We start from the raw sequence: 13,972 nt of genomic DNA, 5'->3' as shown, positions 1-13,972 counted from the left end.
TGAGTTCAATTCCCAGCAACCACATGGCAACTGACGACCATCTGTAATGAGATCCGGTGTCTTCTTCTGGCTGACAGGCATCGACACAGACATGTATATGTAATAAATAAAAAACACCATGTACGTACTAAATAAAACAATCTTAAAAATACCCACTAGGGAGTCTTGCAGCAATTAGCTGGAGTCCTGATTCTATAGGGAATTTTCTTCATGGATGAGTTGCCTGTCAGCTATTCCCACCACAGACACTTTTATACTGTGGAGTAAGCTAGAGTGAACATTGTTGCAAGCCTTCTAGCTGCTCTCAGTGGCAGAGTGGTTTTAAGGCCCTGGGCTGTTTGCTGTTTACCTCTCTCCCTGGCTCAGTATTAGAGAACCAGCATGCTCCAGAACAAAGATTTTTGAATGATCTTTGAAATAAACACGATTGAGTAACTACAAGGGAAGTCCTCCTCATGTCCAGTGTACTTTCCACAAGCCTAAACAGCACCTAACAATTTACCAATATATTTAATGTTATGGTGTGTTTTTTTAAAAATGTATTTAATATTTAGAGCGGTTTTTATAGTCATATTAAATATTAAGTAGAGGTATGTTTTTTTAACCCAAATGTTTCTAAGTTACACACATAACCTCAATCACTATCAAATCCACCACCAAAGTTAATCCTTTGGTATAATCCATAAACCTACATTGATATACCACTATCAAAGTGCATGGTTTACATCATGGCATGTTCAAATATCATAACTTTGGGATGGACAAAGACATATTTCAATACATGTATTCATCATTACAGTATCATGGAATTTCAACTCCTGTGTTGTTGGTTGTTCTTTTTTTTTTCTCTTTGCTCTTTTAGGGGTCCACCTAGCTCCCAAATAATCACATATGGAAACTTTTTCTTTCTTATGAATGCCTGGCCTTATGGTATGAGTAAATTTAATTTTGTGAGAAATAGCTATACTACCCTCAAAGATGTCATTCAGTATCTGTAATGAATAAGAGCTCCTCTTTCCCCACATTTTTGGCAGCGGTTTGTATTCTGACCATTCTAAGAGGTGTGCAGTGGTTTCTCATTGATCATTTAAATGCCATTCCCCTAAAGGGGATATGGTGTGGAGTTACTCCTCACCTGCCTATTTCTCTTTGTCTGTGTGTCTGTTATTTCTGGTCTTGGATTCATTGTTTTGATTGGGATTTACTGTTTTGTTTTGTTTTTTGAGATAGGGTTTCTGTGTGTAGCTATGGCTGCCCTGGAACTTGCTCTGTAGCCCAGGCTGACCTTGAATGCAGTGATCTGCCTACCTCTGTCTCTTGAATGCTGGGATTAAAGGTGTGAGCCACTACCACCTGGCTGGGTTTGCTCATTTGGTATGGCTTTATTTTAAATCCACTTGACAATTGTGTTCTTAATGTTGTTTTATTAGATTCAACTTTTACAAATGTTCTCCCAGGCTTTGCCATGATTTTCGTTCTTGTATTAGTGTCTTTCACTGAGTTTGTAATTGAAAGTTGATTATACATCTGTTTAGTTAGAGTTTCTGTTGCTGTGATGAACACCATGACCCAAAGCAACATGGGGAGGAAAGGGATTATTTTATCTTACAGTTCTTAGGTCACATTCCACCTCTGAAGGAAGTCAGGACAGAAACTCAAAGCTGGAACGTGGAGGCAGGAGCTAATACAGAGGCCATGGAGGAACAATGCTTACTGACTTGATTTATATGGCTTGCTCAGACTGCTTTCTTATAGAACCCAGGACTACCACCCACAATGGGCTGGGCCCTGCCACATCAATCACTAAGAAAATGCCCTACAAACTTCCCTACTGGTCAGTTTAAGGAGGTATTGTTTTAATTGATAGCCCCTCTTCTCAGATGACTCTAGCCTATGTCAAGTTGTCATAAATTAGCCAGCACATCACACCAACTGTTATTGTTATAAATATAACCTGCTGGGTCTGAGTTTGTTGTCTCTGTTTCAAGGACAACCACTCTGAATTGGGCAACCAGGAAGGGGACGCTAATTCTCCTTTGCACAATAGTCAATAGCTGCTTGTAGTTCTTTGTTTAAGGGTCAGGTCTGGCAAAATCTCCCCCTTCCTTGTTAACATGTCCATTGATGTTGCTGTTGCTGCTGGTCTTGTTGATGCAGCCATTTCTAGGAGAGACTGTTTCACACTCGACTTTCTGGTACTCTGGCTAGTCCAATTTTGCAGCCTTTCTTTTAGGATATTCTCTGACCCATAGATACAGGAGCTTTGACTTAGATGACCCATTGGGGCTAGGCTCCCCACCATTCTTTGACTATATTTTCCAGGTCTATTAATGTCTTTATCTTAGTCCCATGACCTTGTTATCTCTCCCTTTGCAGATGCCCCACTGTCTCGACTATTATAATTTAAATTGAAGCTTAGACTGTAATTGCCAAATTTTCAGTTAGCTCCTCTTGTTTTACTTGTTATGTTGAAATACTGTGGTGCTTGACAGTGTAACCCCTTCAACACTTTGTGGCGTGAAGGCATGAAAGAGTTTCCTCAGGAGAAGCTGGACCACAGTGCAAAGGGTCTTTCCATACCAGGCCTAAAACAAATTAAAATATCACCCATTCCCATATCTGGACAAAGAAGAGTGTCAAGACAAAGAAAGAGAAAAGACCAAAGATGACAGCTGTCAGGAGCCATTTCCTACTAAAATTATTACAGGAACCATTGCCCTGGGGAGTCTGCAGAGAACCCCACTTCCCAATTGTATTGAGAATCATTCTATTGACAGAGCCTACCCCACACCCAATTAGCTGTTAATAGAGAGCTATCTGTTAGCGGACCCCCCCCCCACATTCCAAACTATCTAGAGAACTAGGTGTGTCAACTAGTGACTTCCTGGCCTATGTGACCTGACCGAACGCAACCTCCTGGCCTACGTGACAGTGGACCACGCGGCAAGATTGGGTGGGTTACTCAGACAGCATCACAGGCCAGCCCCTGTCCCTGATCTACAGGAGCCCTTTTGCACCTCCCTCCTTACCTACCCAAGACCGTGTGCTCTGTATCCATTTCTAATGAGGCAATAGTGGGATAAAACTTCATGCTGGCAATTGACAGACGTAAACAGCCAAAACGAACCATGACATGTTCTTAATACTACAGATATCATGTAGGCAGGCACTATTTCTTCAACCTGACCAAAATAGTCAAATAGTCAAATACAATAACAGAATATAATAAATAGGTATGCATATTGCTACTTCAATGTAAGTGTTTCAGATAGGAGTTTATTTGAAAGCTTATATTTTATATACTATTCCTTTTAATTTATATGTAAATAAATGCAATTAATAAAAATAATCAGAAACTTTCTGTGACATTAAGTAATTAATTGTGGAACAAATTGAATTATTGACCTGTAAAAAAATATAATTTTGAGTTGTTTCCAAAACGGTACAGCAAATCATTTTCTTTCTCATTTTTATTATATTAACATACAAAATATATATGATGTTTTCTTCAAAATATAAACATACAAAGATTATGAACCTCACATATATTTTGTTAAAATACAATGCCATATTTCTTTGATTTCAGAAGACTAAAATATTGTCATCTGCTTTTTACATTTTACAGTAATACTTGGACTAATTGCTAGCCTCTTCACAACATCTGTCTTTCCTTTTAGAAGCCAATAAAATGGATTCCATTCAATCTTCACAGTCATTTTTACCACAGACACTGTTTACTGGTGTAACCTCACAACAAAAGGCTTTCAGCACTATTGGGATACAAAAAAGTTACACAATAGCCCAGAATGGAGTTTAACAAAGGTGTATTTATTTGGGGATAAACTCACAGAAAGAGTAATGATTTGCAGCCCTCATATGCGCTGGGACCTGGAACTGAGTCCAGCGGCCAAGAAGCCTGCTCACAGTTTTCATCTGTATTCATAGTACATGAGACTCTGCCCAAAGTGGGCCAGTATCTTAAAGACTATTGGCTGGAGGAGTTCCCACAGCAGAGTGTGTGGTACTGAGAATTTTACTATGAAGCAGCATCATCAGACTGCATGATTCCCAGTTCTCCAGTACTTTCCATCACACGGAACCCACAGGATTGTCCTGCTAGACCAGTTATTTGTCACTCATATTCCATCACATTCAAGGGCATTCAGATTGTGGAGATGCCTATAAAGGGTGGAGGGGAACTAAGGAATCAGTATACCCATAGCATTTAATCCAAGTGGACCATGAGTATTAAATGTTTGCTATGGCTCCTATTTTATTTAATGAAAATATTCATGGCTAACAACAGAAAAATGTTAAAAGCCGCCAATAGACACAACTGACCTCCATGAAAATGGAGGACTCAGAAAGGAAGTGACCACACAGCATCTTGTTAATCCAGGAACACAGTTGATTCCTGGTCTGTACTCTTAGCAGATGCAACTCCTATTAAGTATTTTTCATGATTCTTCCTTTTCTCTAATATGTATCTGGGGAGGATGTCTTATGTGAAACCAACTGACCTATTTGTTCTCTTTCCACTGACTTGAACACTACCTCCCTGGTGTTGTAGGAGGAACGGCAGGCTGCATCCCACCGCCCAGCTAGCTTAGCTCCCAAAATAACCACACAGAAATTGTATTAATTAAATCACTGCCTAGCCCATTATTTCTACCCTCTTATTGGCTAACTCATCTCCATTAATGTGTATTGCCACTTGACTGTGGCTTACCAGCATCAGTCTAACAAGTGTCCATCTCAGGTAGGAGAACCATGGCATCTGCCACACTGCCCTTCTTCCTCCAAGCATTCTGTTCTGTCTACTCCACCTATCTAAGTTCTGCCCTATCAAAAGGCCAAGGCAGTTTCTTTATTCAGCCAATGGAAGCAACACAAAAACAGAAGAATCTACGTCACCCTGGGATTTGGGAACATTCATATAGGCCAGTAAAATAGCAGTGTTACATAAACTATTTCTACAAGATCCCTGCGTTAGTGTAATTGAATGAATATCTAAGTGTGTCATTTGTTACCTATGGACTGAAGAATTCCCCCAAAAGATTCTCAGCATCAAATCAAATAGAGACCATGAGGTTCTTTATTTCTTATTGATTTTTATTGAGCTCTACATTTTTCTCTGCTCCCCACTCTGCCTCTCCCCTCCCCTCCCCTCCCCACTTCAACCCTCCCCCAAGGTCCCCATGCTCCCAATTTACTCAGGAGATCTAATCTACATGGGAAGTACAAAAGGACAAGGCCATGAGGTTCTTTACAGCACACCTTGCTCTAAAGAGCATCAGTTCACATAGACTCCTTGGCCCTCTTGTGTCCTGTCTCTGGAACTACAAGGAGGAAGTCCCAGTAGGCAAACTCAGAGTGCTTACTGTAGGACAAGCGGTCAGAGTCAGCATCCTTTCAGTACCACTCTGTCTTCCCCACAGCAGTTCTCCATCTGCCATCTTCCTGTGCGTGAAAGTCCATTCACTTCCCAGGATCCTCTCCTGTGGGAACTCACCTTAAGATGGAATCTCCTATCACAAACTCAAGGAACCAGTGAGGAAGGATCCAATCCTGACACACAGTGAACGTCTCAGCAGACATTAAAGTCTTTGAGTGTGGTTCCTGGAAACAACACAACAATGACCTCAACTGCATGTAGCACTTTACTTGAAGTAGTGGCTTCTATTGAAAAGAGATAGAAGAAACACTCAAACAGGAGAAGAGCATCATCTTAATTAGGGATGTTTATTCCTTGGAAACAGGAATAGAGGCCTGGGCAAGACTTCAGGCTTTTCTCAGCTGAGTCTGATGCCACTCATTTCCAACTACAGTGTTGAGGGAGGTCCTTCCTCTCCTCCAGCCTATAGCCACTGAGATACCAGCCCATTGGGGTGTGGTCTCTCTCCCTTTAAAAAAGCAGCTACTTCCCTTCTCGCTCTCTTGGCTTCCTGCTCCATTTCGGGCGACTAGACTCATTCCTGATTGCGCAGAGGGCTGTTGTCTGGGACGGTTATCTGTAAGTTTTTTCCCCTTTAAATAAATACCGCCCTATTAATCATAATTCCAAACTGGTGGGGCATTGTTTGCGACTTACGCCTTCACTACAGAAAAGTGATTCTCATGAGTCTCTTCCAAAACATCCAAAGTTGTGGTTATTTACACCCTGAAGTCTGCCTTAAAAAACTCAGGAAACATGAGAGCAAACTCCCTCCTGGGAGATTCATCCTAGTGGTCCAAATCAGAAGGAGGAGTTCAGATAGGCTTTGTGTCATCACCTCACCCCCTCCCCAGCTCTTAGTCTAGTTTTTACACTTCCCCGTTTCTAGGCCTCAACATAGTCCTGACCTATCTAATAGCGTCTGGTTATTGGATGAAGGATTTGATCCTGGCCCTTTCTCATTATCTTCCGGACCTCTCATTCACATACATGACATGCAGTATCCCATGCAAATGTTGACCCCATTTGTTTCCCTTCTTTCAATTCACAAAGTCCTCAGACAACTACACATTCATCAGTGAAATCCTCACAGCAGCAAACAAATTTCATTCCACAGATAGTGTTCAATCTTGTGCACATATTCTCCATCCCCTGGTCAGAACCACAGTCACCTCTGAGAAAGGTCACAGGTCACTAGGACACTCACAGTGTGGCTGCTTGACAATGTGACTTGGTCCCAGGAAGCCCTGAGACAATGGGGATGTGAGCCAAGTGTGAGGCAGAACGGTAGCCCAAGAGTCTGTCCTAATTGCTCAAAAGTCGTTGAGCTACTAGGAAAATGTGATAGCATTATCAAGATGTAAGAAATCAGAAGTGAGCATTGTGACAGCACAGGCCTGATGCATTTAAATGATAATCAGCTGCTGCAGAGTAACGTTATAATCTAGCATCTTCAATATTCTATGTGTCTAAAGTCATGGATTTTGAGTAGATATATAGTACCTTACTATACAGATATTTAACAATTATTCCAACATCACTAAACTTGTTCATTATTTGTAATTTAGGGGGAAGAGGACTGAAGTAAATTAATGGAGGATCAATATGATGATAATCCCTCTCACATTCCTTAGGGAGAGGATGAAGATGAAGAGAATATGTTTGACAATTTCAGCTTTGCTGTGACTGACAAAAAGTCAGCATGAGGAGCACACACAGCTACATCAGAGCTCTCCTCATGTCTATACTAGATGACAAGATTGTCTAGAAAAGCAACCTCAAATGTCAGGAGGACTCTGGTGTTCTAAGAAGAAATGCACTTGAATTTTACATTCAAAAGTACATGCATATGCAAACTGTAAGAGGAACTAGAGCTGGTTCCTCAGGGGAGACAGAGAGAGATAGAGAAATTGGTTCTTCAGGGAGACAGACACAGAGAGAAGGTGTTTACTTCGTGGAAGCAGAGGAGTGAGCAGCACTAGGGCTTTGCCTACATCATGTTCTTCCCTGGAGACCAGATTGCCTGACAGTGTGAAAAAGCACAACTGCAGACACTCAACAGGAACAGCACAGCTCTGTTTCTGCTCTTCATCTCTCCTTTCCTGCCGCTATCTACTTTGCCGATAAAATGATTTCAATATTTGAAATGTCAAGAAGATGAGAACATCAGTGTTTTTATAGAATGCCCGGGATCCTGAATATTTACCTGTCGAATCATTTCCACAAAGCTCCCCTCTTCTTCCACTTTCTTCCCTCCTGACAGTGTCGCCAACATCACACTAGCACTTCGTCCAAGCTTTCCTCTTCATCCCAGCCCACAGTAATGTTCAAAGCCCTTGAGGAGTTAATAGGTGCTCCAGCTTTTTCCTAGGGTATTATCTTAGAATAGCACTTTCAAATCCGGATCAGAAGTCCTCATGCTCTTGAAAAAAATGGTAAAATAAGCCCCTCATAATATGGGTTGTAGAGATGTAATTTTTAGAGGAGACCAATTACCTAATCACACATTTAAGGCACAGCAGCATCATACTGCAATTCCCTGATCACTGACATGAGAAGGGGGCTCCCTCTCTGCCTGATGTGGAAGGCCTCAGCAGGCTCTTCCTCCCTCCTCAGAGTCCAACATTCCTGTGGGGAGTGTGGTCATGCTCACCAGCAACTGACTGACAAAGTGCTTCCTGCATGTTCACCACACAGATGGGGCAAGAACTCAGACTGTAAATATCACACAGGAAATTCGTGGCCACTGTCCATGACTCTATTTCTATACAAAAGGTTTAAAATATGTGAGGCAAGTACAGGTGGCAGTTGAGAACTGGTCAGACCTCTGAGGAAGATGTTACTGCTCCTGCTCCTCTTGGTGGCTGTCCTGCCATTCAGCACTGAAGGAGGTAAGCAACCATTTCCTTCCCTAGAGTCTGGTATATGTCACCACTGACTCTTCCTTAGTGTGCCAGTCAGGCTCTGTCTCCTCAGTCAGCTCATCTGGGAAATCTGGGAAGCTTGCTGAGCCCAGACCCAGCACTGGATAAAGAGGGCTCTGAAATTACAGTGAACTACTTGTAATGGCTCCTGGTAAATGAGATCTCAGTCATATAAAATTGAGAAATTGTAAAAATATCATAGAACTATATTGGAAAGATATAGTTCAAAGTGAGTCTTGGAAGTTCCAGTTGGCCCTAACCTTAGAGTGGGCAGCTTTATCCCAGGGCTGCCATCTGGATTGACACTAGCAGAATTTATCTATTTCAGGTTCCAGGCTTCACCTATCCCTTGTCTCTGTTCTTCTAAACCATAAAGGTCTGCCATCACAGTTCCCTACAATCTAACAGAGACAGTAAAGTAGTATGGTTTTACCTGTATTCTGCAGTTTGATGGAAACAGGCTGACATGGGATCCTCCTACCCTTCTCTCCACCTCGCTATATTCTCTACTCTTCTGTGTTCTTCCTCCTAAGTGCTTAAGGCTATTTCAGTGCCCTAGGAAGACAAAGTTATACTGAGGTTCAGACTACATTAAGAACTCTCCTTCCAGCTTCTGGCATAGCACATTTGAGGGGGGTTCATGGTTTATACATCAACTTTGTTGTTTCTGAGTGGTGTATTATGCAAGATGAATCAGAATGGAGAAATTGCAAGCAGAGTTTTCTACCCTAACCTAAAACATCATGCTAACCTAAAACAAAGCCCAGTACTTCACTAAGCAGGAAACCTCGTATAGCATGAGACAGAGGAGCAACTGTAGCTGGCTGGATGTATTCTAGATCTTTTGGACAGTGTATGCTGGATTCCTCCTTAATGGATATTTGAGGTTGAATTTGATTCAGGGAAAAGTCTTGGCTCCATCATTACTACAAGAAGAAATTGAAAACAAGGGGAAAAATGACATCATATTGCAAGCCCTGCATGATCACCCACAGAATTCAGGTACCCATTCTAGGTGTATGACAGATGCTACAAAAGAGTCACTGCTCCATCCATGCCAAATCTACAACCTTCCTGGAATATAATATCCCTTATGCTAGCCACCAGGTTTGTCGCACAGTTTCCACAAGCACACAGGTTCAGAACAAATTTTCTCTTCTAGGAAAAATCTTTTGGGGTACAGAAGCCAAACGCCACTCCCATCCCTACATGGCATTCTTAGAGATTTATGAAAGCGGATCACATCCAAAGAAATGTGGTGGCTTCCTGGTCAAAAAAGACATCGTAATGACAGCAGCTCACTGTAATGGAAGGTAAGCAGAAGCGACCAGTTTTTTTTTTTTTTTGGACTGGGACTGACCAAATGAAAACAGACACAGGCTGTTCCTAAACATAGACTAAATATGACAATCACCCTCACTTTATCCTATTTGACCTTAACTGATTGTCAAACATGAGAAGGATCTGAATGACTGGGGAGATTTCTGAAGACCTAGGACACAATCTTCCCCATGAATTTCTTGCTATTTGACTCAACCATGCTCTGTTTTAGACTGAGCCCTCCACCTTCATTTCAGAGACTGATTCATTGCTCCTATGTTGTGCTTAATCCATTTCATTTTCAAGTGAAATAAATGTAACCTTGGGTGCTCACAATATCAAGGATCGGAATAATAACATTCAGCGCATCCCTGTTGTTAAAACCATCGTTCATAAGGGCTATAGCCATGCAAAAATGGTCAATGACATCATGCTACTGAAGGTACAATTTCAATGACTATTTTTGGTGTACTCCACATGTTACTGATATATCAATCCTGTCTTCTGGGGGGTTGGTCTATGGTAGCAGGGCAATGGAATGGTGCTTTGCAGTCTTTGCAAGCGAGGAAGATACGGGCAACCCAGTGCATAGTTAAGCTTGCTGAGAGGCCAGACCTGAAATATTCTTCTTCATCTTTCTGACCAGCTGAAACACAAAGCTCAACTCAGTAATGCTGTGAAGACCATTGACCTTCCAAAGAGCCAGGACAGGGTGAAACCTGGGCAGGTGTGCACAGTGGCAGGCTGGGGACCACTGGCCAATTGTACTCTGCCTAACACACTTCAGGAAGTGAAGTTAGAAGTTCAAAAAAGTCAAAAGTGTAGAGAAATGTACAAAAACTACAACGACTCCATCCAGCTCTGTGTGGGAAATCCCAAGGAGAAGAAAGCTACAGCTGAGGTAAGGCCATGGCCATCTTCAATTGTTTGTGCAGGAGCAGTGCTGTAATGCAGGCACACAGCCATGTCTTCTCCCACTGGGACAAGTTCTGCTAGTCTAGAGTTTATGCAGGGATCAACCTACAAGGATCTACCATTTTCCATGAGTCAATCTATGTCCTTTCACTGTGTTAGAGTCCTAGTGAAACTGAAGAAAGGACACACAAGGCAGGGACACTCCAGTTAGTGAGGGACAGAGTTCATTGACCTCCATCCCATCAGGACAGAGGTCAATCAATGGATGGCACTTTACCTTTCTATATGATATTCCAGGCATTAGTGAGAATGGAGAAGATTGTGGAGAAAATGAGTCTGGCAAGAGGTAATGATATTTACTAAGACTTCCTATTTTTCTGTTCACAGAGTGATTCCGGGGGACCCTTTGTGTGTCACAGTGTAGTCCAGGGCATTGTAAGCCAACACCATTGTACTGGGGATCTTCCCGAGGTATACACCAGAATCTCAAGCTTTATGCCTTGGATTCAGAAAATGATAAAAATCCTTCAACAACCCTAGAAGATAAACCCTGTGTCTGGGCTGGTGTCCCACATCCTGGAGTACATCTATCCAAATCTTAATAAAGAAATCTGTCTTCACAAATGATCTCATTCTTTTCTGTGAATGCATATCTTAAGCAGTCTGTGCACCAATATTCTTCTCCCTCACCTCATGGTTGTTATCCTTAAGTACTTCTCACATATATAGGCCAGTGCTGTCAGTCATGGCAAGTACTGATTTTGTCTAAGAAGGATGTATTCTTTCTTTCCAATTTCTTCTTCAAATTTAACAGATTACAACATTGGGGGTGAAAGTCAATCAAACGCCCTTAACTTATACTCTACCCTTTCCTCTAAGGAATTTCTACGGTTCTAGAGTCCACTGTTCTCTAAGGATCCTCCCATGTCTCCAGATTCAGCACCTCATGACCTCTCTAGCCAGCTGTCATCTCATCTCAGAACAGCAGCGACCTCTTTTTACCTTCTCCAAAGTGACTCAGTATATGATACATGACAGCTCCAACATCAGGAATTTTAACATAGGATCAAATGTGCCTAGACCTGTCACTTCCACTACCACAGGGTGAGCTCAGCACTTCTCATATGTGTGAGGATGTGTGAGTGTGAGTATGTGTGTGCATCATGCTCCAGATTCTGGTGTCAGCTGGGTCACGAGCATCCACTGAGTAACTACTGTTACATTCAGCTTGTAAAATTAGTCATAGATGGCAGCCTGATAACTTTTAAAAAAATTCTCACATGTATGTATTCTCAGCTTATTGAACATTCTAAAAACCTCTCTCTTCCCTAACATCCTTGTACACCCTAAACTCTTCTCACAAATTTCTCTCTCATGTTCATCCCTATGTATTTAGTTTTATGACCTGTGATATTAGCAAAGATCAACTGTGTCATTGTGGATTTGGGTCTCTCTATCAGAGCCTGGTAGTGGATACACACTGAAGACAGTGATTTCCTCCTCTCCCAGAATCTATAAATAGCCAATAGTTCACAGGTAAAGAGTGGGGCCCTGCAAACCCCTCCCCCTTCCTTGACTGATTGGTGATAGGGCTAGTCTTATGTGGGCACAGAGCTGGTAACTACAGTTGGTGTTAACTGATGGCAGCAATAATTGCATCAAGTCTAGAGAAAAAAATTTTGGAGTCCATCACTCTATCTTCCAGGTCTTATATATTTTGCATGCCCTCTTCCATAATGTTTTCTGAGTCTTACAGGCAGTGCTATAAGTTACCGAACTACAGATGGACTCACAACCACCATGTATTTGTACATGTTAAACATCCATGATTCTCTACATTCACCACCATTCATGGTAAGGAGAGGAGTCTCTGATTAAGGCTGGGATCTTCTTTTGTCGATGGGAAAAGCATAGGTATTTAGAAGGCAGTTTGTTGCTGTGTTGGTTTAGTGAACCATCAGAAATGCACCCTGCATGAGCTCACTGCCCCCTCTAGGTTATTAGCTAGGCTTATAGCACCAGGCCTGGGTCCCCTGTCGCCCATGGTGTGGGTCTTGAATCTTATCGGGGGCAGTTGGCTATCCTCAAAACAGTGAAGCTGCTATTGGATAGGTGGACACATCTGGTTTTCCAATGGTATCTTTGTACTTCCTTTATCTTAGTTAACTCTTCCCTCCAGACAAACTTACAGCTCCTATTCTCTGCCTCATTTCCGGTCTATAACTTCCCACTTTAATATTCACCTCCGTTACTATCTATGTTTTCCTATTTGTGATTGGTAGAGTGTAATTGGCCTTCATAAGTTCATGGCAAGTGGCATTGTTAGGAGAAGTGGTCTTGTTAAAGGAAGCATTTCTCTTTGAGGGTCGTCTTTGAGTCCTCCTTTGCGCTAGCTATGTTCAGTGTGACAGGAGTGGGGTATCATTGTCACAGACTTGACTATGCTTTTGTTTGGAGAAGTCTGGGCTTTGGTACTTTTATTAGGGAAGCAGTGTTTAATGGGCATTACTAATAGTAGCATGGAAGATTTGAATTGTATGGGCCTGGCTCAAGGGGTTTCTAGAAGAATTTAGTATGTCGCCTAGATCAAGGACACCAGAGGAGGGCTCACACAATTAGTTAACCTGGGCTCATAGGGGCTCACAGAGACTGAATAGGCAACCAGCTTGCATATGTACTCTGCATATATGTTATAGTTGTGGAGCTTGGTCCTCTTGTGGGACTCTTAACAGCAGGAACAGAGACTGTCTCTGAATCTTGTGCTGACTTTGGGAACCTATTTCTTATACTGCATTGCCTTGCCTAGCCTTTAGGCAAGGCAAAATTCTTAGTCTTACTGCAAATTGATACACCATGGTTCATAGATATCCATGGGAGACCTTATCTTTTCTCAATAGAAGCAGAAGAAGAGTGGGAATGGGTGCAGAGAGGAGGTGGGGGAGGGACTTAAAGGAGAGGAAGAAGTAGAAAGTATGATCCAGATGTAAGATCATCAATCAATAAATTATTAAACTTGAGAAAATGGATTCCGGCCCAACTTCACATTCATTCTTTTTTAACAGACAGTTCCCTGGTATATCCTCACCTAAAAGGCTTTGAGCACATGGTATTGAGGATTCAACTATGAGGCAGCGGCAGCAGCAGCCTATTTGATACCCAAGCATCAGTTCCCAGCTGTCCAGTACTTCCCATCACATGGAACCTGCAGGATTGTCCTGCTATGCCAGTTATTTGTCACACCTAAGAACATTCAAATTGTGGAGATGCCTGTAAGGGTTAGAGGGGGAAAGGGACTCAAGACATACACCTTACACCATCTATTCTGAGAGGACTGAGTATGACATACACCTTACACCATCTATTCTGAGAGGACTGAGTA

At 42.1% G+C, this 13,972-nt stretch overlaps 1 protein-coding gene across 1 annotated transcript; it reads left to right on the top strand.

Annotated features, from left to right (window-relative positions):
• The first annotated feature begins 8,270 nt into the window (after positions 1-8,270).
• On the top strand, positions 8,271-11,133 carry LOC101997251 (mast cell protease 8-like). Its single transcript, XM_005371979.1, has 5 exons — positions 8,271-8,325; positions 9,521-9,671; positions 9,985-10,120; positions 10,325-10,579; positions 10,981-11,133. The coding sequence occupies exons 1-5, from the start codon at positions 8,271-8,273 to the stop codon at positions 11,131-11,133; spliced, it is 750 nt and encodes a 249-aa protein (XP_005372036.1).
• The last annotated feature ends 2,839 nt before the right edge of the window (positions 11,134-13,972 follow it).

Source organism: Microtus ochrogaster, unplaced genomic scaffold, assembly GCF_000317375.1.
Source record: "Microtus ochrogaster isolate Prairie Vole_2 unplaced genomic scaffold, MicOch1.0 UNK148, whole genome shotgun sequence".
NCBI lineage: Eukaryota > Metazoa > Chordata > Mammalia > Rodentia > Cricetidae > Microtus > Microtus ochrogaster.
This window is presented reverse-complemented; position numbering and strand designations above follow the sequence as displayed.

What these genes read in the sequence shown, in the direction of transcription:
- LOC101997251 (XM_005371979.1), top strand. Translation starts at nt 8,271, where the DNA reads ATGTTACTGCTCCTGCTCCTCTTGGTGGCTGTCCTGCCATTCAGCACT. An exon ending in ATGACATCATGCTACTGAAG is followed by an intron (nt 10,121 to 10,324) that starts GTACAATTTCAA and finishes CTTTCTGACCAG; the next exon opens with CTGAAACACAAAGCTCAACT. An exon ending in AGAAGAAAGCTACAGCTGAG is followed by an intron (nt 10,580 to 10,980) that starts GTAAGGCCATGG and finishes TTCTGTTCACAG; the next exon opens with AGTGATTCCGGGGGACCCTT.